We start from the raw sequence: 27,312 nt of genomic DNA, 5'->3' as shown, positions 1-27,312 counted from the left end.
TCCTTTTCGTTTTTTACACTTCTTAGTCTGCTTCTGTGTTTGCTGTAGGTGTGCCGAGACTTACCGGAGATGGTGAGCTTATCTGCAAGATATGCAGGGGTGCTGGTCATGATGACTTCGTAAATGAGGAGACTTCAGAGCGTGTATGAGGGTGAGGTGGTCTACTGTCGAAGACAGCTGAGAGGTCCAGGAATATCAGGAGGCAGGAATCGTCTTCATCTGAGGTCAAGGGGTGTAATGTAATGGTTTCGGTGCTGCAGTATTATCTAAAGCCAGACTGGGAGCCGTGCAGAAAGTGGTTAGCATTGATGTGGTCTTGGAGTTGAACACATACTGCTTTTTTCAATAATCTTGCAGATGAATTGTAGGTGACTGATGAGCTGGTAGTTGGCTTGGCCATCATGGTCTAGTATAGAGTTCTTTATGAATGAGAGGATCTGGTTTGTTTTGGGAGCTTCTGGGAAGATGTCCCGAGTTACGGAGGCAGTGACTGTGGTAAGTAAGGCGAGAGCTTTGATGGTAAGACATCATCTTCATAAGAAGTGGATTTGATTGACTTGAGCATGTCAGCGATATCTGGGAGAGGTAGGGCTTTGAAGGCTGACCATTGAGACATTCTTTTGATACCCAAACCTGATAAAGACCCCTTGAGTTGTGCCACTTATGGCTGATAGCGCTATGAAATACAGACATTAAAATATTGACTAAAATCTTAAAAGCAAGACAGCAGAAATTACTTCCTGTCCTTGAACATAGGAAACAGGTGGACTTTGTCACTTGTCAAACCTACAGGTACCATATAAGCACCCTACCGCACCTAATGTGGTAAGAGAGATAGGATGAACATGACAAAGTGGCTGTCTCCCTGGAGGCTGAGAAAGCATTTTACCTTGTAGAGTAGAGCTCCATTTCAGGACGCTGGGAAGGGGCTGAATTGGGCCTCCGCTTTATTCATTAGGTCCAATGCTATACCATTATCTTGTGGCATTCATTCATGGCAATGGCACAACATGACTCTCTTTTCTGATCAGTGCAGACACCCCTCAGGAATACCTGCTCCCACCACAACTTTCCCTTCTGACCATGGCACCATTTGCAGTTGCTATTAGAGAATCATGATAGGTGAAGGAGATAATTTCTCCAGAGAGAGAGAGCTTAGGCTTCTGCTCTATCCGGATACTATAATGCTCACTCTATCCGACTCTTTGAACTTGAGCGCAGCACTAATGAATGGGGTCACCAATTTTTGTTTGTCTTCTCTCGAGATAAAATAAATTGGTCACAAAGTTAAATGATGCCTTCCTTTGCAGGACAGACCACCATTGGCTCCCCAGGAAAATAAAATATCTGGCAATTTTTGCCTGTGGTAAGATTTCTCAGACATGCTGCAGGGGTGTGGAATTTATTAAAATATCTACTTGTCCACGGGACAGGTTGCTTCTCAAATCCACTTGTCCTGTAAAAAGATCTACTTGTCCCTTTGGTTGCCTTTAGTGTGGCGCCAAATTATGGCAGCAATCTCATTATGTAAGAGCTCTGATAATAGCCTCTCTGACTATGCCAGGGCTACTACCATAGTAGGGCTTGAATACTTGCAGTTTCAATCCCTACTGTAGCAATTTCCTTATTTTTCCACCTTTCTGCAGATCTGCATACTGGGGCTGGAGGAAGCAGTAAGCAATAGTTCCAGGGCTGGAATGCCTTTGAGTCTGCAAACCTACTAACCTGCATGTTTTAAAGATCCTCACCAGCTTCTCTCTAATATTTTCCCATAATAAGAAAGGTTGGACATTTACTCCTGACAATGGCAGAATTAGAACTTCTTCCAGGGTTGGGAAGAAAGTGGCTGGAGGGAAAATGAACTTGCGAATGCTCAATAGATTTTCACATGAGCAAATCTACACATCCGTATTTACCCATGCTAAAATACAGTTCACAAATATTTTATAAGGGTACGACATATACCATGGGTGCACTTTTGTTACTTTCTTTAAGAATTTGGGGCCACATGTAGGTAGGTTCAGATTTGCGACCCGCAAATTGCGAGTCGCAAATCCGAATGTAGGATGGTGTCTCTGACACAATCTGTGATTCGCAAGGGCTTCGCAAATGCACACCTCATGAATAATCATGAGGTGGGTCGCAATTTGCGACCCCCTTGCGATTGACGGCCTCACAGGGATGGTGGCCTGCTGGAGACAGCAGACCACCATGTCTGTGACTGCTTTACAATAAAGCAGTTTTTTTTGTTTTTGTAATGCAGCCCGTTTTCCTTAAAGGAAAACGAGATGCATTACAAAAACGAAAAATGAAACGTTTTCGTTTCATTTTTTCAGAGCAGGCAGTGGCCCTGCGGACCACTGCCTGCTCTGAAAAAATGTTTACAGTGACATTCACAATGGGGAAGGGGTCCCAGGGGGACCCCTTTCCTTTTGTGAAAGTGTTAGCACCCATTTGAAATGGGTGCAAACTGCAATTGGTTTGCGCCCGCAAAACAATCCTACATTGCACTGCGAGTCGCAATTAGAAAGGGAACACCCCTTCCTAATTGCAAATCGCAAACCCGTTTTGCGATTCGGTAACCAGGTTACCGAATCGCAAAACTGGGTTTGTGCATCGCAATGTGCTTTTTGCACGTCGCAAACAGCGAAAGTCGCTGTTTGCGACATGCAAAAAGCTACCTACATGTGGGTCTTGGTCCCTAATTAGGTCTGGTGTTAAAGACATTTTGTTTTTATTAAACTTCTATTTCTCTCTCTTTCGGCTGGCTTTACTGTGAGTGATCGCATTCTTCTCTTCCACAAGGAGCATATTGGCACACAAAGTAGTTTTGTTCAGTGTCAGGAACTACAGTGGCAAACAGTGACGTAACGAAACTGGAGGGTGCCCCTTTGCAAAGAACATGGAGGAGCCCCCTCTCCAGACTCACTCAGGGCAGGTGCTGTGCTGAAGGGGCCCCCTGGAGGGCGGCTGCGGGGCCTTTGTTATGCCACTGGTGGCAACGTGTGCTTTTAGAGTTCAAAAACGTTTTTTTTTTTTTTCCAGTGTTTGTTACAATGTTGAGGGCCTGGTAGCTCCCACAACAATAAAGTGTTACAAAAGCCATGTCAAAACAAGACACGCATTGATGAAACTAAAAGACTTATAAAAATATGTCAGATCAGTTGGCTTTGTCAGTGTTTGTTTATTTTAATGCTTCCCATAATAGTGTTGAAAATGGTTACACTGATTTTCCATTAGAAATATTTTTGGGAAATACTAGCATGCATCAAAACATTTTACTAAATGACACCTCATTTGCATCTAATCAGAGAGCATTCTGGGAGCATTATACTTAGCCTCATAGCCTAAACTTTTCAAACATGTGTATACACGTTTTTTTTTATTTGTACTGGAACCAACGTCAGTAGTGAAGTGTGACCTTAAAACATTTATTTACAGCACTCACCCTAATAATGAAGGTTTTCAAATAATGAACCATAAATACAAGTTCGAACAGCATTATCTTTTGGAAACACATTACCTCAACTGTAGAGAGTTCCACTCTCTGTAAACAGGCAGCCAAAGGGTTTTTGCTGCAGGGGGTTGGGCCTACTTGTCCCAAGGACAAAGTAAATATAAAAACTTGTTGCCCTTGACCCCAAACAAGATGTCCGGGCGTCAGGCGATAGGAATTCCACATCCCTGAGCTGGAAAAGCAAACAAACCTTTGCAAATGGGAGATATTTCTAATATTTTTAGTCAGGTTCCAAACAATAATGATGTTGGTTGCATCTGTGTTTAAGTGTGTGTTTGGAATGCTATCTATATGTATATCACAGGCCCTTTTGAAAAGGATTGACAAGGAATTGACACCAAGACTTAAGATGTCGAAATTTTGGGCAAAATATTGATTACTGCATCTACACATTGCCTCTTACTAAAATGCACATCACTTATTGCTTCTGGTGTATCACTTTTCATCGATTATTGAAACACCAGACCGGCCTTCAAATCTTTTCGATAAATGGCGACCGACGGGCAGTGTTATGGAACAGTGGGTCCTCTATGAGAACAGGGATCTCTCCAGTGACCCAGACAAGCTCATCTTCAAGAAGCCAAGGAGACTTTGGAAGTTGACTATAAGGAATGACAATGGATAGCTTCCGGCAAGCAACAGGTCTGCTTTGGAATAATAAAGCTATACAAATTTCTGGCCTTCCTATTAATTCGTGGAAGGAGATCCTGATCTTAGAACAATTGCTAGTGGGAGGTACATTGAAAGTATTCTATTGGAAGAGTTTGGAATCTCTCAGAGTCCTCAGTGGTGGTTCGTGGTGCTAGTCTTATGGTGTTCCACTCTAGAACCCTGGTATTGTTATCAGTTGAGGTTCTCCGACTGGCATTTACGGATGACTGTGGCTAGGATGCGTTATTAAACTTCTCTTCATCTTAACGTGTCTGAAGCCTGTTGGCATGTGACAGGCGTGCAGCGCACACCGTACAAATGTCTGTCAGGATATGAAAAGTGGTAAGGTGTTTGGAGTGTCATTTTTATGGAATTGAAGTGATTGCCAGTTTGTGTAAATCCAGTGAACATAGAGAGTTAGATTTTTAACCTAATTGGCACCTGAAGAGCTTGAAGTACAATGGCACCACTTGGAAGGGAAACCCCACCCCGGGCTGCTGTGATTCCTGGCTGTGGGAAGGTGAAACGTCTGGCACTCCGTGTTTCATTCCACCAGCATGATGATGTTCACTAGTGTGTCTAGGGCGACGTCATAAATGGAGCTCAGACTTACGTCATTGTGATCTCTTTGACGTGGAGTAGGCAGGAGTGGTTCGAGTGTGGTGGCAAGCAGCAGTAATAAAGAGGGTTTTTAAAAGACCTGTGCATTTCCGGCATTAGAACACATGACTGGTGCTTGCCCTTTTCTCTTCTGGTTTAGATTTAATGTTCTTTTATTTTTTTCTGTTTTGCCACATTATACCGTATATTGTTTTGACTCTTTTTGTATTTGTTATTTCATGTTTCTAATGGGTGTTTATGTTTTAAAGATGTGTGGTGTCTAACTACTCCTGTATTGTTTGTATGGTGCTCCACTCTAAAAGTTTGGTGCCAGGGGGTCGTTAAATTTCCCTGACATGTACTGCTGACTGTGACTGGGGCGTGCTATTGTTAGGCTCTCCTCTCCATCTTACCTTATCCGGAGGACTTCGGCTTCCTTTTGTACGAGTTTTTTCTAACTGACACCCTGCTCACGAAGAGTCCTAGGTCGAGAACTACGTGACATTTCGCAATCCCTGATTCATGAACAAATGTGTGATTTCAAGGTTGTAAGCTCCGGAATTTACAATGTTCTTGTAGGAATCTGGCATTTTATGTAGTGTACCAATTTAAGGGTACACCATGCAAAAAGTCCAGACGATCCTTATTGGTTTACAGTGGCTTACCATAATAATACCAAGTGCTCTATTTGTGGTAGTGTTGTTGTTTGTCCAGATTGTTGTTGTTCATAATATGATGATGAATTTATGCTATTCATTTGGTATTAATGGCTTTTTAATGTAATATATTTTTGTATGGATTGCTAGCGTGAATTTGTGTGAAATGTGCTGTTAAAAATGTGTTTGGGTAGAACTGTGCAAAATATTTTTTACGAGATACTTCTCCCTCAAAAGTAAGTCCAACTTCACCAAAGTTCTACTCTGTAATTAAGATGGGAAGTTTAATTATGCACATTGCACATGCACATTGGGATTCAGAACTGAAGATCCATAGGAACAAAGTGACTTGAGGGTGGCATAGCTTCAAGAGGTGTTAGAGACTTCATGAAAATGTCTCAAAGTCAGACTATGATGCTCCTGTAACTGTTGATGTTATATCTGCAGGAGAGACTCAGAAATAATAATGTTTTGTTTCATGTGCAGATCCTTCTCCTGTTAGTAACGTGAACCTGCATAACAGGACAAACTCATCAATTACAATCTCCTGGACAAAACCTGACAACCTTTTTGTCAATTCTTACACCTACTGGGTAAAGGTTCAAAATGCCGGCTCTACCATTGGACCTATGGAAGTTAAAGAAAATGTCTCTACGCAGAACAGTTTACTGCCCGGGACCCTCTACACATTCGTCATACAGTCGGTGACAGAGAATAACGTTTCAAGCACCGAAACAAACTACAGAAGTTACTCAAGTGAGTAATTTGCTGGCTGGCTGGCTGATTCTTTTGCTCTTAAAAATTGAGAATTTAAGTACATGTACATTCAGCACCATAGTATTCATGCCTTGGTTTCTGGGTGAAAATCGAAATGGGACTGCCACTCCCACAATTACCAATGTTGCTCGACTATGGAAATCGCTAGTTGCAGGTATTGTTTCATCATTATGAGGGTCATTATTACCCCACGGTGAATGGTAATGTGGCGGCAATAGCGCCAACAGGCTGGCGGTACATACTGCCACATCATGAGAATGGCAGGTTGGCTGCAGCCAGCCTGCCACTTCCCCACTCATGGCGGTATCAGCTGCCAGGCCGGAGATGTCTATCTCCAGCCTGGCGGCCGGCATAGTACCACCCATGGCATTATGAGCCGGCCTACCACCATGGTTTTCGTAGGCCCTACCGGTGACGGAATTCCTTCCCTGTCACCGGCTCCACCACAACACACACCTGGCACCCCCCACTCCGCATCCATCCAAACTCCCCCCACCCCATCTGATCCTCACACTCACCCCCATCCCCTCCTATCCTCACACTCACCACCCACCCCCTCTGATCCTCACACTCACCCCCACACCCTCCCATACACACACACCCGCAGACACGCACCACGCATACACCCAATCACTCACACTCGCATACACATATACTTCCAGACATGCTTGCACACTGACATGCAGACACGCACTCAATTCACCATTCTTACATGCATTCACTCACACGCATGCAACCACACAAAGAACACAACACACACAGATGCATTGACACACTCACACATTCATGCACATACTCAGACACACACAACACCCCTTGATCCCCCCCTTCCCTGTCGAAAGCCCAACTTACCTTGGTCGAGGACGTCTTCTGGCAGGGAACGGGAAGGGGCACTGCTACCGCCAGCAGTGCCCCACAAGCAGAACACATTACTGGACATAATACTCCTGGCCGTGTTCTACTGGCGTGGCGGTGCTGGTGGTAGCAGCAGCAGCTTACAACCATCAGCCAGTATGATCACTGCCAGAATTCCGCCCTTCTTGTGGCAGAAGTCCAGCAGTGATCATAATATGGCAGACAGCTGCGGTAGCGGTATGTTGGCGGCCGTAACCGTGACAATAGGCGTTTTTTACCGCCATTGTTATAATGAGGGCCTATGAGTTTTTCAACTTGGAAAGTAGAATACCCACTGGAATCTGTATCTCTGCTTCAAAATCCATTGTTATTCCCCCAGGTAAAATTCTGCTTACTTTTGAAACAGCCAACGTGCGTCTTGGGAAAGATGGAAGTGCAGGTTATACTGCACAATTTAAAACCCTGATTCAACCTGTAACTCCTATTACTGGCCAAAACAGGGTTTACTCAAAGCTCTAATACCGGCCTTTGTGTGCGTTTGCTCTAAAGTACCAGTTTCCAATCTGTAGGGCTTGAGTATATTGCTGTACTGGGATTTAATTTCTGTAGAAGCCGAACCCTACATAGGTTTTCCAATTCCCTCCATGATAAGTAAAGGATTCTTCCCTACTCCAATGCCCAGTGCCCAATAATGCACTTTCTCCCTGTTGGGGTCAGTGTTCTCTTTTGAACATCCTTAAGCTCTGACTTCAACAGTGAACTTGGAATCCAAGTTTGGTAAGTGTTGCCTACAAATCTACAAATCTAAAACCAGGCAAAACCAGGCAAAACATGCTATTTAGTAATACTTCTAACATACAGTTCCCTATAACCCCTTCGCTGACAAGCATTTTCCCCCTCCTGTGCCGAGCCTTTTTTTGTCCATTTGGTGCAGTTCGCGCTTAGGCCCTCATAACTTTTTGTTCACATAAGCTACCCACGCCAAATTTGCGTCCGTTTTTCCCAACATCCTAGGGATTCTAGAGGTACCCAGACTTTGTGGGTTCCCCTGAAGGAGACCAAGAAATTAGCCAAAATACAGTGCAAATGTTGTTTTTTCAAAAAAATGGGAAAAAAGGGCTGCAGAAGGCAGCTTGTGGTTTTTTCCCTGAAAATGGCATCAACAAAGGGTTTGCAGTGGCAAGATCACCATCTTCCCAGCTTTCAGGAACAGGCAGACTTGAATTGGAAAACCCAATTTTTCAATACAATTTTGACATTGTACTGGGACATACCCCATTTTTACTATTTTTTGTGCTTTCAGCCTCCTTCCAGTTAGTGGGCAAAATGGGAGAGAAACCAATGCTGGATCCCAGAAAGCTAAACATTTCTGAAAAGTAGACAAAATTCTGAATTAAGCAAGGGGTCATTTGTGTAGATCCGACAAGTGTTTCCTACAGAAAATAACAGCTGAAATAAAAACATATTGAAATTGAGGTGAAAAAAAACAGACCTTTTTCTCCACGTTTTACTCTGTAACTTTTTCCTGTGATGTCAGATTTTTGAAAACAATATACCGTTACGTCAGCTGGACTCTTCTGGTTGCTGGGATATATAGGGCTTGTAGATTCATCAAGAACTCAAGGTACCCAGAGCCAATAAATGAGCTGCACCTTGCAATGGGTTTTTATTCTATACCGGGTATACAGCAATTCATTTGCTGAAATATAAAAAGTGAAAAATAGGTATAAAAAAAACCTTTGTATTTCCAAAATGGCCACAAGATAAGGTGTTGAGAAGCAGTGGTTATGTGCCCATACTAGCATGTGAATTACAGGGCATTTCTCAAATAGACGTCTTTTTTACACACTGCCTTACATTTGGAAGGAAAAAATGTAGAGAAAGACAAGGGGCAATAACACTTGTTTTGCTATTCTGTTTTCCCCCAAGTCTCCTGATGAAAATGGTACCTCACTTGTGTGGGTAGGCCTACCGCCCACGAAAGGAAATGGCTCAAAACACAACGTGGACACACCACATTTTTTCACAGAAAACAGAGGTGTTTTTTGCAAAGTGGCAACCTGTGGATTTTGGCCTCTCGCTCAGTCGGCACCTGGGGAAACCTAGCAAACTAGCGCATTTTTTAAAACTAGACACCTAGGGGAATCCAGGATGGGGTGACTTGTGGGGATCTGACCAGGTTCTGTTACCCAGAATCCTTTGCAATCCTCAAAATTTGACCAAAAAAACACTTTCTCCTCTCATTTCGGTGACAGAAAGTTCTGGAATCTGAGAGGAGCCACAAATGTCCTTCCACCCAGCGTTCCCCCAAGTCTCCCGATAAAAATGGTACCTCACTTGTGTGGGTAGGCCTAGCGCTCACAAAAGGAAATGGCCCAAAACAGAACGTGGACACATCACATTTTTTCACAGAAAACAGAGGTGTTTTTTTTACAAAGTGCCTACCTGTGGATTTTGGCCTCTAGCTCAGCCGGCACCTAGGGAAACCTAGCAAACCAGCACATTTTTTAAAACTAGACACCTAGGGGAATCCAAGATGGGGTGACTTGTGGGGCTCTGACTAGGTTCTGTTACCCAGAATCCTTTGCAAACCTCAACATTTGACCCCAAAAAACACTTTTTCCTCTCATTTCGGTGACAGAAAGTTCTGGAATCTGAGAGGAGCCACAAATTTCCTTCCGCCCAGTGTTCCCCCAAGTCTCCCGATAAAAATGGTACCTCACTTGTGTGGGTAGGCCTAGCGCCCACAAAAGGAAATGCCCCAAAACACTATCTGGACACATCAAAATTATCAAATACAAAACTACCTGTTTTTGCAGGGGGGCACCTGCGTTTTTGGTCCTGGGCTCAGCAGCCTTCTAGGGAAACCTACCAAACCCAGACATTTGTGAAAACTAGACTCCCGAGGGAGTCCTGTGAGGTGTGACTTGCGTGGATCCACCAATGTTTTCTTACCCAGAATCCTCAGCAAACCTCAAATTTAGCTAAAAAAATCAATTTTTTCCCACATTTCTGTGTGGGATCACCACACTGGGACACATTTCATACCACCCAATGTCTCCTGGTAAAAATGATACCTCATTTGTGTAGGTGGGCCAAGTGCTTGTGAAAGGGAAGAGCCAAAAACATGTCGATATTGAGGGGGAACAAAAAGGGTCCAAAAGGGCAGTTAGCAAAAAACACATTTTTAGGCTGACAAGTGCAGCAGAATTTTTATCGGTATAGATGAGACAATGCTGGGTGGTAGGAATTCTGTGGATTCCTGCAGATTCCGGAAGGTTCCAGCACAAAAACGTGGGAAAAATGTGTGATTTCCAGCAAAGTTGGAGGTTTGCAGGGGATTGTGGGTACAAAACTGGTGGGGGGGTGCATGTGAAACACACCACCCTGGAATCACCCAGATGTTTAGTTTTCAGATGTGCCTAGGTCTTGTGGATTTTTCTACATGGCAGCGTCCCAAAGTCCATAAAGTGCAGCCCTCACCATTCCAAGTGGGACGATTTTGAGAGTAAGCCAAGTTCTCATGGCCCAAATGTAAAACTAAAACCCAAAATAATCAAATGTCTTCTTGCTTGCTGCGGGATAAGATGTTTTAGAGTGCGAGGGAGAGCTGAAAGACTGTTACCCCCTTCAGTTGAGGTGGGGGCGTAACCAGGCCCATACTGGTTGGTAGCCACCACCCCAATATATATAAATATTTTTTTTAATTCCCTGGCATCTAGTAGACTTTCTGCCCCACCCCACCGGGGTGTGGATCAGGGGTAATTGCCCCATCTGCCCACTGGTGGGCAGAACAACTTTGGCCCCATTTATTTGGGGTGGGGGTATGGCCATACACCCACCCTCTTATTTTTGGGAAAAAAACTTCCCTGACCTCTGGTGGGCTTTCTGCCCAGTCTTGGGGGCAGATGGGCCTTCCAAAAATAGGTCCATCTGCCCCCAATGGGGGGCAGATATGGCCAACAGTAATGTGCCCCCATGGGGAGCGACCCTTACCCAAGGGGCTGCCCCCCGAAAGAAAACACACACATACACACACACACCAATCCCTGGTGCTTAAGTGGTTTCTGCCCCCATGGGGGCAGATTGGCCTAATAAAAATCGGCCAATCTGCTCCCAAGGGGGGCTGAAATGGTCTAAATACAATTTGCCCCCCAGGGGAGCGACCCTTGCCTAATGGGTCGCTCCCCATCTCTAAAGAAACAATCAAACAAACAAAAAAACACAAAAATAAAATGTGCCCTGGCATCTAGAGGTTTCTGCCCCCCCTGGGGGCAGATCGGCCTAATAACAATAGGCTGATCTGCCCCCGGGGGGGGGCAGAAATGGCCTAAAATAAATTTGCCCCCCCCAAACCCCTGGGGAGGGACCCTTGCCTACGGGGTCACTCCCCTTGCGTGACATTGGCACAAAAAAAAAAAGATCATCCCCGGTGCCTAGTTGTTTCTGCCCCCCTAGGGGGCAGATTGACCTAAAATCGCCCGATCTGCCCCCAGGGGGTGCAGAAATGATCTAAATACAATATGCCTCCCAGGGGAGCGACCCTTGCCTAATGGGTCGCTCCCCATCTCTAAAAAAACAAACAAACAAAAAAAAAAACACCCAAAAAAAATTAGCCCTGGCGCCTAGCGGTTTCTGCGCCCCCCTGGGGGCAGATCGGCCTAATAACAATAGGCCGATCTGCCCCCAGGGGGGGCAGAAATGGCATAAAATAAATTTGCCCCCCAACCTCCCTGGGGAGGGACCCTTGCCTACGGGGTCGCTCCCCTTGCGTGACATTGGCACAAAAAAAAAAAAAAGCCCGGTGCCTAGTTGTTTCTGCCACCCTTGGGGGAAGATTGACCTAAAATCGGCCAATCTGCCCCCAAGGGGTGCAGAAATAGTCTAAATACAATTTGACCCCCAGGGGTGCGACCCGTGCCTAATGGGTCGCTCCCCATCTCTAAAAAAACAAACAAACAAAAAAAAAACACAAAAATAAAATTAGCCCTGGCGCATAGAGGTTTCTGCGCCCCCGGGGGCAGATCGGCCTAATAACAATAGGCCGTTCTGCACCCGGGGGGGCAGAAATGGCATAAAATAAATTTGCCACACTCCCCATCCCCCCTGGGGAGCGACCCTTGCCTACGGGGTCGCTCCCCTTCCGTGACATTGACGCAAAAAAAAGATCCCTGGTGTCTGGTGGTTTCTGCCCCCTTGGGGGCAGATTGGCGTAGCAAAAATCTTTGGGGCAGAAATGGCCTAAATACAATTTGCCCCCCCCCCCCCCTCCTCCTCCCTCCCGGGGAGCGACCCTTGCCTAAGGGGTCGCTCCCCGTCTATAAAACAAATAAATCCCTGGTGCCTAGTGGTTTCTGCCCTCCTTGGGGGCATATCGGCCTAATTAAAATAGGCTGATCTGCCCCCCAGGGGGGCAGAAATGGCCTAAAATAAATTTGCCCCCCAGGGGAACGACCCTTGCCTACGGGGTCGCTCCCCTTGCGTGAAATTCACAAAAAAGAAAAAAAAACTCCCTGGTGTCTAATGGTTTCTGTCCCCCTTGGGGGCAGATTGGCCTCATAAAAATAGGCCAATCTGTCCCCAAGGGGGGCAGAAATGGCCTAAATATAATTTGCCCCTTAGGAGAACGACCCTTGCCTAACGGGTCGCTCCCCACCTCTAAAAACAAAAACAAAAATGATCCTTGGTGCCTAGAGGTTTCTGCCCGCCCTGGAGGCAGATCAGCCTAACAATAGGCCGTTCTGCACCCGGGGGGGCAGAAATGGCATAAAATAAATTTGCCACACTCCCCATCCCCCCTGGGAGCGACCCTTGCCCAAGGGGTCGCTCCCTCATGCCAATTTCATAAACATAAATAAATCCCTGGTGTCTAGTGGGCGTTTTAGTAGCCGGATTGCTTGCCACATATTTCTGATTTTGTTATATATTTCTTATGAATGCAGACCTGGGAGGTTTGCCAATATATATTTTAGGGTAGCCTGGGGTGTTATTTTTGTAATTTGGTTGTTTGTCCCTGGCCCAGGATCCTTATTTTCACACAGGGAATTCCTTTCTCAGAGAAATCCATTATCTCCTTCTGAGCTTTTATTTATTTGATCTCAAATACCAAATGTATTTGTTATATTCTTGTAGAGTCTTTCAGAATTACTCAACGTGTGTATGTGTGTACATATTTCGGTGAATTTGTAGATTTTTTTTAACGTAAAGTAATATTTTATTACCATATGTAAAGCCAACCTCCCCGCAGTACACAGCCTTCAGCCATCCACTGTGGGGAGTTGCCACAAGACCGTATGTTTTTTTTTATAAAGGAAAGGGGTCCACATGCCCCGAGCATTATTAGGCCCTGGTGACTCCATCCCATAGGTCCTTTTATTTTTATGGGGGGGCCTGGTGGCCACCCTCCCAGAGCCTTAATAGGCTCCGGGGACCCCCACCCCAGGGCATTTTTTTATAAAAGGGTAGGGGGGCCGTGTGGTGCCCCCTCCCCAAGCCTTTCTGGGCCCTTGGGACACTATCCCCCAAGACTCTCTTTTTTTTTTAAGTGGTGGGGCAGAGGTATGTTCCCTCCCGAGCCTTCTTAGACCCTGGAGACCCCATACCCCAGGGCCACTAGCTAAAATAAAGGGGAAGGGAGGGGCACTGCACCCATCGCCACTCCTTGTTATGCCCTAAGGGCCCTACCCCCCAGGGCTACTAGTAACAATAAAGGGGAGGGGGCACATGGATTCCCTCCCCAAGCTGTTATCGATCCCAGGAAACCCATTCCTCAGCACCCGCTTTATGAAAGATGGGTGCCCTGGTTGAGAGCCAACGGGGAGCCCCAGGGCCCCAGCAGCTCCAGCTGGCTTCTCTCGTGTAGCGGGAGCCTAAATTGCTCCCATCTGGAGTGAGCAGCTACTAATGCTGATCCCTCCAGGTGGGAGCAATATTTTGATCTGTTTCCCTGCCCGCATCACTGCAGGCAGGGAAACCAATCAAAAGTCTGCTCCCAGTCAGCATGAGCATTTTCAAAGGTCCCACCAGCTGGGAGCATACTTTGTGTTTGCCTCCTCTTTTTTTATGCTCATTGGGTATTAAGAAATGGTCCCTGGAGCAATACCACACTTGTTTTCCTGCGTGTGTCAGCATTCCATCTACGTAATATCTGTCATGTAGCCTATTAACCAGGACCTCAAATTCTTTCATTTATTCAGCCTTTAGTGAACAATTCTTTCGAATTCTCTGGTATTACCAGGCTCCTATCCCATAGGCTCATAGGATGACTACTAGTGTATCTCAGAAGTGTGTTATGCTCTGTTGGTTTTCTGAATAATTTTGTGTATAATTTACCATCCTCGACTTGTAAAGTCATGTCTAGAAAATGTATTTCAATGCTGCTATGAGTCATGGCAAACTGAATTTCAGTTGACCTATTAAGCCATCCTAAAAAGACATCTCACCGGATGGTGTTGTCTGTCCATATTAATAAAACCCATCTATATGTCCTCCAGAACGTCTTTCTCTCAGATAAGGGATTGGTTACTGGAGATATATGCATTTTTTTGTAGTTGTCCATAAAAATATTAATCAGATCGGGAGCAAATCCCACCCCCCCTAGCTTCACCTTTAGACTGAAAGTAAAATTAATTCTTAATTACAAATATTTTTTGTCATAGCTACCTCTAATAATGACACTATTAATTCAGTGGGCGCCTACATAGGTTTATCTCTAGTGTCTAGTATAGATCTAATCACCTGCAATGCTTCCTGCTGTGGGATGTTGGTATATAACACATTTATATCCATATTGACTAATAATTGTGTGTGGGGTGAGAAAGGGTAATCCTCTACCAGTGTGCTCCAGTCTTACTTACAAAAGGCTTAATGAATATCTCCGTTTATTTGCACAATGGTTCCAGGACTGAACCACATCTTGACATTATGGAGGACTGTCTAGACGTTTGTGGATCTTGGTTAGGGTATATATTGTTGGTGTTCTAGGATGTTTTTATTTAGATATCACATTCATATTTACTTATATACCCATGAACAAGGCCTTTATCGCTAATAAGTTGACTCCCTTCCTTTGTGGGATAGGATCTCAGTTTCTTAATGTGTTCCTGTACTCCCAGTTGTCTGAATCTCAGTTTTGTAATCTTCAGTGTCTGATATCAATATGGCACCTCCTTTTCCCATAGGTTTGATTGGCAATATTGGTATTTCTATTGAGAGTGGTAAATTCTAGCTTATGGGGGACTTAGTGGTGTTGTATGTGATGTACTCCTTCCGGGCTAACCACTGTATATAATTTCCTAAGCCCATCTGCCCGAATGTCAACACCTCGTGGGATACCAAGTGCACTGACAGTGTGAAGGGGGATCGGGGTCTTGTCTTGGACCACTGCCATTCCACTTTCTTTGGTATGGGATTTTAGAGAAATAATGTTTGAGTCTTATCTTCCTGAAAAAACTGATGGGGTTCCGTTTTGATATTAAACGTATTAGGGACAATACTAAGATCAAAGGAGAGGCCCTTAGCCAGTATTTCTGATTCTGTCTTCGTAAGAGTGTATTTAGATAAACTTATAAGAGAGTCCATTTCCCTATGTGTAATATTGGAATCTGACACCTGTAGTACTATTGTCAGGTCTCAATCTTCTTATGGCTCTCCTGTAGCCTGCTCTCTTCCCTCTGCCTAGCCCCTTGCCCTGGCCGGTCTGTATCTGCCCTTCTCTAGTCCCCGTAGATTTGGGCAGATGTGTAAGGAGATGTACTTGTCCCTGCCTGCTCAGTGTCAGTCTGAGCCACTGGATATGGAAGAATCTGAGAAGTTTACAAACATGTTTTGCATTTCCATTGATTAATGTAAGACCCTGAGTATACTTCAGGCGGTTTTCGTCTTGTAAGTATAGATAGGTAACTTTTTTATTGTAGTATGTAATATCTTTCAACAGCTTGTCTAGTTTCCTCCCACTGCATCATGAAACACCCCTCAACCCCTGCCGAAGTAAGATAAATACATGCGTGTCCTCATGCTATTGCAGATTGGCCTACTGTTGCATGGGTTCTGATTGTAACTCTTGTTTTCCTTACAGATCCTAATCAGCCTGAAAATCTGATGGCATCGCCAGTCAGTGACACAGTGATCCTCATCGATTGGACCGCACCAAAGGATCCCAATGCAGACAGATATCAGTACAACATGACCCTGACAAATGCCAAGCATGAACAGACCACACAGACTGCTAGCACCAATGCAACCAACCGGACCTTTGAAGCCTTGTACCCGGGCAACCTATACATTGCAAGAGTCACCTCCTGGATCGACAACGCTTTCAGCACAGAGAGTCAAACAAATGCACAGACGAGTAAGCATTTCAAAAATACTCTAAAAAATGTGTTGGTAACATTCTTTAATCAACAACCATTATTTTATTTATGTAGCAATTACTACCACAGTTTTGTCCATTATATGGCGCTGTCAATCTTAAGTGCTGCTATCACCAAACATAATGATAGAAGGATGAAAGGCTGAATGAAACCTGCTGGAATTGAAACCTACACTCTTCCAGCTATGTACTTGCCCCTATCGGTGAATGCTCAATTCTATGGGCTCTTTCACCATTTAACTGTATTTCTTACATGTAGTTGCATATTGCATCATAAGCGTGGTTACTTCAACTTTACTTATCTGTATCTCTGTACCTGGATTGAAAGGAGAATACAGCTTGCAAAGCAACTTTCAGTTGTTCACTTTCTTAGTTTTTCAGCTCTTTGTTCAAGATAGCAGATCAACAATGTGCAACTCTACATGATCCCACTTCTATAGGACGTCTCCAGCCCTACCAGTTTCGCCATGTCTAGCCTTTTCACAATGCAAGCCAGCCTATGTGTATTTCTGCTTCATTGAACTTCACAGATGAGATCTGTCTTGAGTTCCTTGAAGACTCCCATGCTATCCTGCCTGACACTTCACCAAGACCTTTGATTGAAACAATTGGGTTCCACACCCATCATGTTATAATCCATCGGTCAAGTACATAGAAGAAATGCTGCAAGAACTGTGCTCGATCCTCAAAAGCACGTCTTCTAGTTCTCTATGACACAGTGTCTCAGGACCTCTTGCATCACACCCAAATCTTCAAACATTCTACAACCACACACACTCCCAGCAAAACATAGATCTGCCTGAATCACTCTGTCCAGTTTTCAGTGCTGTAATAGTGCAGGTTGGGTGCTATAGAATACTGCATATTATATGTTAGTGATACTTTTCAGTTTGCCCAAAAGTAGAAAACAAATGCAACTTTGCATATTTTCTGTTGTAGCTTTGCAATATATGAGATTTATAGTCCTCAGTGGCGTTATGTAATGTTACATTTTTCCTCACACTGCATGTGTTTTTCCTCTCTGGTAAAGATAAAGCTAAACAGTGAAAAAGTGACATGCTGCAAAGTTGCAATTTACATTGCACTTGTGGTTACCAATACTTGTTTCTCTCACAGTTTGTCCCCCTCCTCTCTTATGGGGTAAATCTTCCTATTATTCTGTGCTCTCACTTGTTGCTCCTATCCCCCCTTTCTTTTACATATATTTTCCTTGTTATATCTCATGTTCTCTTGTATGTTTCCTAACCCGCAAGCCTTCCACTTACTGTTTTACTCAGTCAACACTGCACACCATTTTCCAGCTTCTCTCTTTTTATCTTTAGAGTAGTCAATATTGGATAATGGAAGGTGTGATCTACCTTTAATAGGTCCCCTTTTTTTAACTAGGCAGTGAGTCTAACAGTGATCAAGAGGTTTTCATAACCTGCCTGTAATGCTCTGAGTAAGTGAGCACAGCAATTGTTCCTCTGTTTCACACCCACTCCTGCAGAGTTCAGGATCCTCCTCAGTGTCTCTGCATCCTAAAACCAGCCATCTCACAATGAGGCACTAAGGCTGGTATTTGAGTGCTGTAATATTACTTTTGGAAATACCAATGCTGTGAGATGTTTTATTTCTCTGGTGTGGTATTTACGAGGTATTTATGTTGGGATGGTGGATAACTAGGCTTTGTGGTTTTCAGTTAAAACTGACTATAACCGATAAAAGACACCACCAAAAGGAATATTTGCTTTTCAATAGAAACTGGAAAACATCTGATTTTGCCTCAATTTCACTGCTTCAGCACCCTGTTGTGTCAAGCAATGTAACTGCATCCCCTACCTCTAAGCACTTTTCTGTTATAGATGCTTCTGATATGAACCTTTTGAGCCATGGTATGCCATTTAATATGCCAGATGACCATCTGCAAGATAGTGAAACCTCCAGGGTGTACTTCCACTCCTGGTTAGGGAGTATGTTCACGTCACATGGTTTCAGCTCTCTCTTTACTGGATATTGCATAGAGCAGGTTTACAACTGAACTCTGAGAATTGTCTCAGTCAAGAGCAAGTGGCATTTCCTTGATGTTATTCTCATTCACTGAGACCAGCTAGAGCTTTGCTTTCTGAAAGCTCAGGAATCAGGATTGTGGCATCACTGTGCAAATGGATGCGTCCATAGTCAATGCCTTCCCATAAGACACTGCACCACACAATGCTATTATTGGGTTTACTTTGTGATAGTCTGAAAGTCATGTCAATAGTGCTGCATCAACTCTTACAAAAGTATCAGGGGCCATATCATAAACATCTTCAGTGCCTATGCACAGACCCAGACATAGTCCATGGTGTTGCTTTGGTGAAACTGAACTTCTTTTAGTACATAGAATAATTCCGAAAATGTACAAGTTAGTGTATTGCTGTGCACAGCACAGCTCAAAAATATGAATTGGCAAACACTGCTGTGTATTTCCTAGCATGTGCTGCAGACAGCACACTTTCAGCAAAAACAGGTGCCTAAACCCATTCTGACCAAGTGCACTGACTGACATAAGACATGTTAGCCCCAGGATCACCCAGTTCAACCTTCATTCAAAATGCTTCCATGTCACAATCAAGCTTGGAACTCATGGTGCTGGAATAGTGCTTAAACCTTGGTCACATCACCTATGCAAACTACTGCGGTCCCAAAATGGAAACATATTGAGCAGTGATCATTCGTTCTCCCAAAATGGAGAATGCTCTAAAAACCGTGCACATTGCACAGATTAAAAGGGTAAAGTACATTGTGCAACTGACACACATTTCCTGCAGGAAGACAGTTCCTGTGTTGCTTTTAAATAAACAAACGGCCATGCACGATGCTAAAAATTGATTTCTAGAGGCTTTATGCTGGTTTTCAAATGGACACCAAGGGCCTGATTAAGACATTGGCAGTCCGAGGATCGTCAATGCTGCGGTGGCACCACCATGAAAAGGTTGGCAGAGAACAAGTGCAGGGGACAACAGGGGGGTCCCTGCATTGATCACCTGTGGTGTAGACTGTGAGCATTTCGAGGGTGCTGGTGCCCCCTGAGTGTGGCAGCATTGCCACCAGCTCTGTTACGAGCCGGCGACAATGCTGACACCTTTCCCACTGGCCTGACGGGCGGGAACCTGGGTTCCCACCCGTCAGCCTAGTGGGAAACTGGTATTAGGGCTGGTGGAGAGATTGCCACCTCGACGGCAGTCTTCTCATCTTAGGTCTGGCGGTCATCTAAGTCGAATTCCAAACTTGTTATAAGCCCTAAAGCTAAAATACCCGAACCAAAAATGTAAAAAAAAATTATTTACAGTGTGAACTGCTAGAGCAAGTGACCGAGTGCACCCTGCAGTTCATGACATTTCGCTACTACCTGGGCTGCTTATTCATGCAGTAGTACATTTTGTTCTCGCAAACGACCCAATGGCTAAAATTATGTGCACTAATTCCTTAACAGACTTCTCCCCTAAAGATCTGTAGAGCAGGAATAGGTGCAGATTTGACACTAATAGTACATTAACAAGTGTGTTTTAAGGTAAAGAATAAGCTGTGACACTGACCTCCAATAACCTAGCACACACACACACACACACATATATGTGTATATATGTGTATATATGTATATATATGTGTATATATATATATATTTATATATATATATCATCAAGTACTAAGCAAAAAATATTCCTTCTGCAGAGCTTTGACATTTTACCAGAGGAACAGAGCAGCAAAGATGTATGTTAAAAGCCTACCATTGAGAGTTTGTCTGCTACAATTGAATGTTAATTATACGTAAAAAATATCTCCATCCGTGCACATTGCTGGTATGGGGTTGGACTGGATTGTAGGGCAGAGGGAATTGAGTACTGGGAAATTGGGCAAGACGGGAGGTGACAGGAATAATGAAAAGTTAATTGAAATAGCAAATTTAAGGAAATAGCTCAAAAGATGTAGTTAGGAGAAGGAAAAAAGGAGGAATAGCTGACAAAATGATTAAATGAGGAGGTTAAGAAATAAAAGCAAATCTCTTTATGAGCCCTGAGAAACATCATCACTGTCATTTTGTAAGGAGCAAAAAGAGTAAACACTGATCACCACTGATTTTTGCAGTTTTTGAAGAAAACATTCCGAAACACTAGAAAAAAACCAACAAATAGAAAGTGAAAACAGGAAGGCCTATGTATCACTTAGTGGATAACAGCACATGTTCCACCATTGAGTGATGCAAAACATGTTATGCCCATTCAGGCAACGTTCGCTGTTGGCACCCAAGTTGACTTTTCTGACCAATTGGTAATGAGGCCCTGGTGTCTGTCAGGCTCTTTTCCAGACGTGAAAGTTCTAGGGGCTATATAGTTGTGTCAAAACTAAGGCTGAGGCTTGCATGTATTCTGTATTACCTAGACTACTAGGTATATGGCCAGAAATGAAAATTGTTGTGCCTGAAAACCCGCCCTTGACTTATCATGTTACTTTGGTTAAATAATCAAGACCTAGCATATGTAGCATGTAGGTTGAGTTACATACACAATAAAATAATAGTGCAGTAACAATGAAGAATGGTGAAAGTATGACATTTCAGTCCTACGACTTCCAAAAATACTGAAGTAAATAGCTTTCTGACTATCGTAGTGTTCTTTGTTCTACAGGCTTGTCCAGGTCCTTTCCATATTCCATCTTGTACAAGGTACCTTCCAACGGTTGTAATAAATCACTGTCATCTATGCACAGTGCTGTGTATTGAAGGTTTTAAACATAGGAGTTGATGGAAGTGACACTGTGTAAGTCCAAAGTCACAGGGAAGTAGTGTCTGATGGCACAATTGGGGCATATTATTTTGGGTCAACATGGGGATTTAGGCTTCTTTTTGGTTTATTTCTTGCAAATAAGTTCAATAACTATATATAAAGTGGAATATAAATCTCTGTTTACTGGTTGCGCTCAATATTTTTGCTCTCTCTGTGGTTTGAGGGCCGCCTGGATTCTTGCAGTCATGTCATTACATCCATTAGTAACAACAATCACATGATCTACGTGTTGCAAAGAAAATAATTCAGTGTCTCCAGGGTACTGGAGCACCAGACACACATGCCTATACAATTAAAGGGATCTAAAAACAAACAGAATAAAAGGCAAAGGCTTTAGCATGCTAATGCTGTATTAGCATTAAATGTGCTCATTCAGCATTAGCACAGTAAGGAGCCAGCAGACCTAGCAATCTACAGTTGTAAATTAGCCCTTCGTGCAGTTCAATGCAAAGCAGTCAAGTTGAGGCGGAAAGATATACCCAAACTACAAATTTATTGCATTGGGTGAGAGATGAATACTCCTCTGGGCTGATCCAAGATGTGATTGACAAATTCTCAAGCAAGTGGTTTAAAGAGACTGACCAACAAAATCCATTGGTTGAAAGAGGAAGACCAAGATCCCACTCTGTTTATCATCATAGTGATAGGTCTGTTTGACATCTGCGCTGGCAAATCCCAGACCTAGAAAAGACTATAAATGTTGCATCTCTGCCATGAAGCTTACCATAATACAAAATAAATACTCATCTCCTGTCTGCTAACTCCAAAAATTACATGTAGCCACATCTGCAGATGTGGATCCACAGGTCCTGTGTTTGCATTGCGGGAAATATTGCCAACATCTTTCAAAGGTTTATTGATTACTTCTGGATTCATAGTGTACTGCTGCCCAGTCTGACACGAAAGGGCAAGCGCTACCTTCTACACCTGAAAGTATTCTAGGAAGGTGGAGGCTGCCAAAACTGTTTTGTATGAACCAAAGCTGCCCATAACTATGGCTTCAACAGAGAGATCAGTTCTGATTCATCTAAATGTGACGAGTCAACATTGGCTGCTGTGTTAATGCCATGATGATTGGCTGCTGAGCAGATACTGTGAATGGTTGTGAGCAACTACGCCTCTGGGTTGCATTTGTAGGACCCAGGAATGTGTAGGAGGGCATTGGGCCAATCGGATTGCCAGTGCAGGTGCTTGTCATTGAATTCCATTTTGTGTTGTGAGGAGTATGTTGCAAACGGCTGTTTGCACCTTTTCCTCATTCTGGCAAAATTAAATCACCAATGATGAGCAATGACACTTTAAATCAATGCCAGCCCCAAGGAGGTGCTGGCAGAGAAATGTGCAAAGAGATGACTGCATCATCACATACATTAACAATATCCTTGCCCTAAAGAAGCAGCACTGGTATGTATGGCTTGAATCTGAATCAGTTGCAATCTTGGGGGAGCGTAGATATTTTCTTTTTTATTTACATGGCCGCTGATCATTATGATCATGGAAGACGAGCCAGTGATCCCCATCTTCAGTGGCTTAGCCTCGTGCCCCCTCCTTACATTGAGAAATAGATACCTCAGTTAAAAACACGTGCACATCTAACTTGTGTGTAATCCAGGGTGGGCAACCAGGCAAGTTTTTTTAGGGAAATATAAGATCTAAATAGACAATTTGAGGCCCCAGATTCAGATCAGACTGAGATGCATGTCAAGTTTATGGCGGGCACTGACTGCCATGTCCAGAGCAACCACTTCATCCAACTTGATTGAGGTGCTGAGGAAAGATTCCAATAATCAGCTGGCGACAGAACACATCTCAAGTACGCATCATGGATGATTCTCAAAGATAAAGGTCAATGGCACTTCTGATGCACGGGAAACTAGAAACCTGCTTGTGCAAATGGCAACAGAACTATAAGGAAGGCTGCTGTTGAGAGGCACCAAACTAGTTGCTCCATTTTCTCTGCCACATCAAAATATAGATCCAGCCCACAATGGTCATCAGTCCAAAGACAAAGGTTTAGATTTAGGCTAAGGTGTGGTTTCTTGAGACGGTAATTATGATACATTTGATTCTGGGAGCCTCGATCACCTGAAACAGCCAATTTAATTTGCATGCATGAGCAGGGCTTGTGATCGTGGCATTGTGGATGTGGTGATGGTTCAGCTACAGATGCAGGTGGTAGCAGATGGCTTCTTGAGATATCTGGAAGTGCAATTTCTACAGTACTAACCCAAAACTAAACAAAAAGATGTACACAGACCATAGTGTCTAAGAGTAGCTGCAGTAAGTGATTGGTCTACCTTTTCAAGATTGGGAGGGAATTCAGAGAGTACCTTAAGAAGTTCAGAGTTAAACACACCTATTATGCCTTGATGGACCCAAGGCAGTATTTAAGTTGGAAGAGTAATGCCCACACTAAACAAGTATCGGCTTCAGTGGAGTCATTAGACAATCACCACTCGTCAATCAAGTGCGTTCTTGCTGTATTTCAGTTTAACAGGCTCATTAGCTCTGACATTCCCACACATCCCACCTAGAGATCTGGATTAGGTGTCAGTGCTGTAGAAGATAAGTGTTGGAAATGGCCCTTTTTACAGGGTCATCCCCAGTCTCTTTGCCTCCTGCCTCCTATTTTTTTTTTACCTGTTGCTGTTGGCTTTTGAACTCTGAGCACTTTACCACTGCTAACCAGTGCTAAAGTGCATATGCTCTCTGTGTAACTTGTATGTAATTGGTTTGTCCATGATTGGCATATTTGATTTACTAGTAATTCCCTAGTAAAGTGCACTAGAGGTGCCAGGGCCTGTAAACCAAATGCTACTAGTGAGCCTGCAGCACTGGTTGTGCCACCCACATGAGTAGCTCTGTAATCATGTCTCAGACCTGCAGCTGCAGTGTCTGTGTGTGCAGTTTTAACTGTAAATTCGACTTGGCAAGTGTACCCACTTGCCAGACCCAAACCTTCCCTTTTCTTACATGTAAGGCGCCCCTAAGGTAGGCCCTAGATAGCCCCAAGGGCAGGGTGCAGTGTATGGTTAAGGTAGGACATATAGTAATGTGTTTTATATGTCCTGGCAGTAAAATATTGCTATAATCGTTTTTCACTGTTGCAAGGCCTGTCCCTCTCATAGGTTAACATGGGAGCTACCTTTAAATCTGATTAAAGTGAGCAAGTAATGAACAGCATCACGCACCATGTCCAGATAGGATAGAACATGTTAGTATAGAATAGGGCACTGTACTACAGTGAAACATAGTATTTAACAGAGTTTACAGCTCCTTCTGATCACCAATCGCTGTGCTTATAGAGTACTATAGAGCATCAGAGGAGTAAATAGTGATATCTCCGTATGCCAAAATCATATTGTATGCTTAGGTTAGGTAGAAGTCCCCCTAAGAAGCAGTGTTTTTTCAGCGTAGCATGATAAAAGGTTCAGTTGATTCCTCACCTACCATGCATAAGGATTCCCCTGTACAAATGCTGCTTATGTAGAAAATGAATAAAATGCTTATTTTACCTGCCCCCTCTTAACGTTTGACAAACACCTATGCTTCATCTGTAAACATAAATAAATATTAAGTAGACTGGTAATCTGTAGTGATTCGGGGACCTCTAAAACCTGGATCTAGAATTCTAATTCCACAATGAATAGCTTTCGGAAATCCTTGAAAGATGACCAGGTGTCATCTGCTGGTTCATCACATGGAGCTGGGTCCATCATGGCCCATCATGATCTTGCTTCCTTACAATTAAGTCTTGCACATGAATTTGTTAATCTCGGTTTCTTGATGTATCTTGATGTCTGGAAGGGGGAAGATGCTACCTTCTGTGGACCTACCTGGTGACCATTTCCTAAAGGTGCTGTCCTCTAGGGGGTCCCACCAGGGTACTGAAGGGTGTTGCCCTCATTGCATTGCCCCCACTAACAAAGACCCATAAAATAAACAGCTCACTCAGAAGAAGTGCTTCTCAAACATGTAAACTTTGCCCAACTTTCAACTTCAATGTAAAAGACTCAGAGCATCGTCTTACACTCCAACTATGTAACACGGTCCATGAAGTCCCAGGGACTGAGAGAAATCATTAAACAGGGCAATCATCAACAACATGTGACTTTCTCTGGATGGAACCCAGTTATAGACACTGATCAAATCGTGTTCTCCAATGCTCAACTTCTCACCCACATACGTAAGCCAATGCTCAAACATCACTTCACAGAGCATAAAATGAAGTACACTTATGGGGTTCTAAAACCCCTCATAGCAAACCCCTGGGCCAGAATAAACCTTCGCCTTCTCAGTCACCACACAACCAGTCAGCTCAAAACATTACCATGCAGCTTATAAAGAGCTGTACATAAATGATGTGCAACTTTTCTATCACAGCTTTTTCACAGACTTACATTGCCAATTCTACTGGGTCAGGGAAGTCCAGTCTCTTTCAGTACACTGGAATAAATGAATGAAAATGAGAGCTCTTGAATGGTATGGGAACTCTTCAAAAGACTCAGAGGATAGCTCAATTAAATCATTAATCTCTCAATGCCATTGAGGATCCCTGGATGCCATTTTCTGTCCTTCAGTTGCATGAAGAATCCATTCATTATATAGAGGGTCCCTGGATAATATGGAAGGCCCAGCATGACATCAATTTTACTGCTGAACAGTGGCATGAAAGATCCTGATTTACATTTACATTCACAATATATGGCCCCTGCAAAAAACCTATGGTCCATGAAAGACTTCAGGGACTAGTTGTTGCTTGTTTGTACTACTGCTTGGCAGGCTGCAAGGCCCAGAAGTCTCCCTGTCTGAGGCCCATGGTGCAGGAGGAGGGGCTACAGCGCTCAAGTAGAGCTTTTGTAACCCGCAGCGCAGGACACAGGTGGGAATCCCCCAGGCTGTGACCGGACCAAGAGGGGCCTGTTTGCAGCCGAACGAGGCCAGGCCACCTATCTTTTGCCTAAATCAGGGGCGCCACTCAGGATGAGGAAACTTACACTCATCTGCTGTTTCTCAGAATTCGATCCCCCGAGTAAAAAACCTCACCACAAATCTACTATAAGGTAATCTTTGACATGCGCTGTGGTAGCCTTGAGTGAGGAAATCACTACAGTAGAAGAGTAGCTAGGACTATGCGCTCTAGGGTCTGAACAGCAGGTCAGTGGGGCGCGAGTAGACTCCAGCAGACCTACTGGGGCAAAATGTCTGACTATTTCGACTGATATCTATCCTACAGCCATTGAAGACATTTGGGGGACCTAAGATCTTTCACCTAAGTTGGTCCAGACAGCTTATAAGAAAAAAAGGAAAGAACTAGTGCCTCCCCTATGAGTGGATAATAACTCTGACCAGAACATTGCTAAACTCTCACAGGGGAGACACAAAAAATTCATTGAGAACCCCCTCAACCAACAGATGGCCGATTTAAATTTTCAAATGGAACAAATAGAGTGCTTATGTGCAAAGTAATTTAGTTAATGTCTTTGCACAATTGGGGCTGTGGAGAAGATCTTGTGTCAGTTGGCCTCTCAGATGAAGGATCATGGACCAGCTCCATAAACGCTTAGTGAGAGGCTGTGGCCTTACAGCCAGAGCTGTCGACTTTGGAACTGGGGTACCAAGTTCGAGTCTCTGCATCAATATCCTGTGATTCTGGGCAAATCACTTAATCTCCCTTTGCCTACAAAAATGAATGTGTCCTTGTGTAATGTAACTGGTACTCATGTAAAGCGCTCCAATATCTTCGGGTCAAGTTTGTGGTAAAAAAAAAATAATAAATGCTACAGTTCAAGTGTTGTGCCCCTGCACGTTTGCGCAGTTGAGTGGTGCCCGGTTAGCGCAGTTGAGTGGTGGATTCAATGCAGGTCCAGTTGACACAAGGGGTAACACAGTGAGGTGGGGGCCAGGAGAGACCACAAGACCTTTGGTCTGCTACGTGCACCCTTGTGAGAGTCCCTCTGCTTGGCCAGAGTTGGCTGGCAAATGTGTGCCTGTGCCCATTCACAACACCTGTAGCTGCGCTCCAGCTAAAGCAATCATAAATCTCCCACCTGATGTACACCATATGTGGTTGTTTTG

General features: G+C 43.9%; 1 protein-coding gene across 1 annotated transcript in view; it reads left to right on the top strand.

The window, feature by feature from the left end:
- PTPRH (protein tyrosine phosphatase receptor type H) overlaps positions 1–27,312 on the top strand; it is a 634,102-nt gene that overhangs the window by 505,409 nt on the left and 101,381 nt on the right. The window contains exons 15-16 of the mRNA XM_069200757.1: positions 5,911–6,180; positions 16,133–16,405. Of these exons, the coding sequence (XP_069056858.1) occupies positions 5,911–6,180; positions 16,133–16,405 (543 nt within the window). The remainder of the gene's footprint in view (positions 1–5,910; positions 6,181–16,132; positions 16,406–27,312) is intronic.

The sequence above is a fragment of the Pleurodeles waltl genome, chromosome 7 (assembly GCF_031143425.1).
Source record: "Pleurodeles waltl isolate 20211129_DDA chromosome 7, aPleWal1.hap1.20221129, whole genome shotgun sequence".
Classification (NCBI taxonomy): domain Eukaryota; kingdom Metazoa; phylum Chordata; class Amphibia; order Caudata; family Salamandridae; genus Pleurodeles; species Pleurodeles waltl.
Note: the sequence above shows the minus strand (reverse complement) of the source record. Positions and strands in the feature narration are given on the sequence as shown.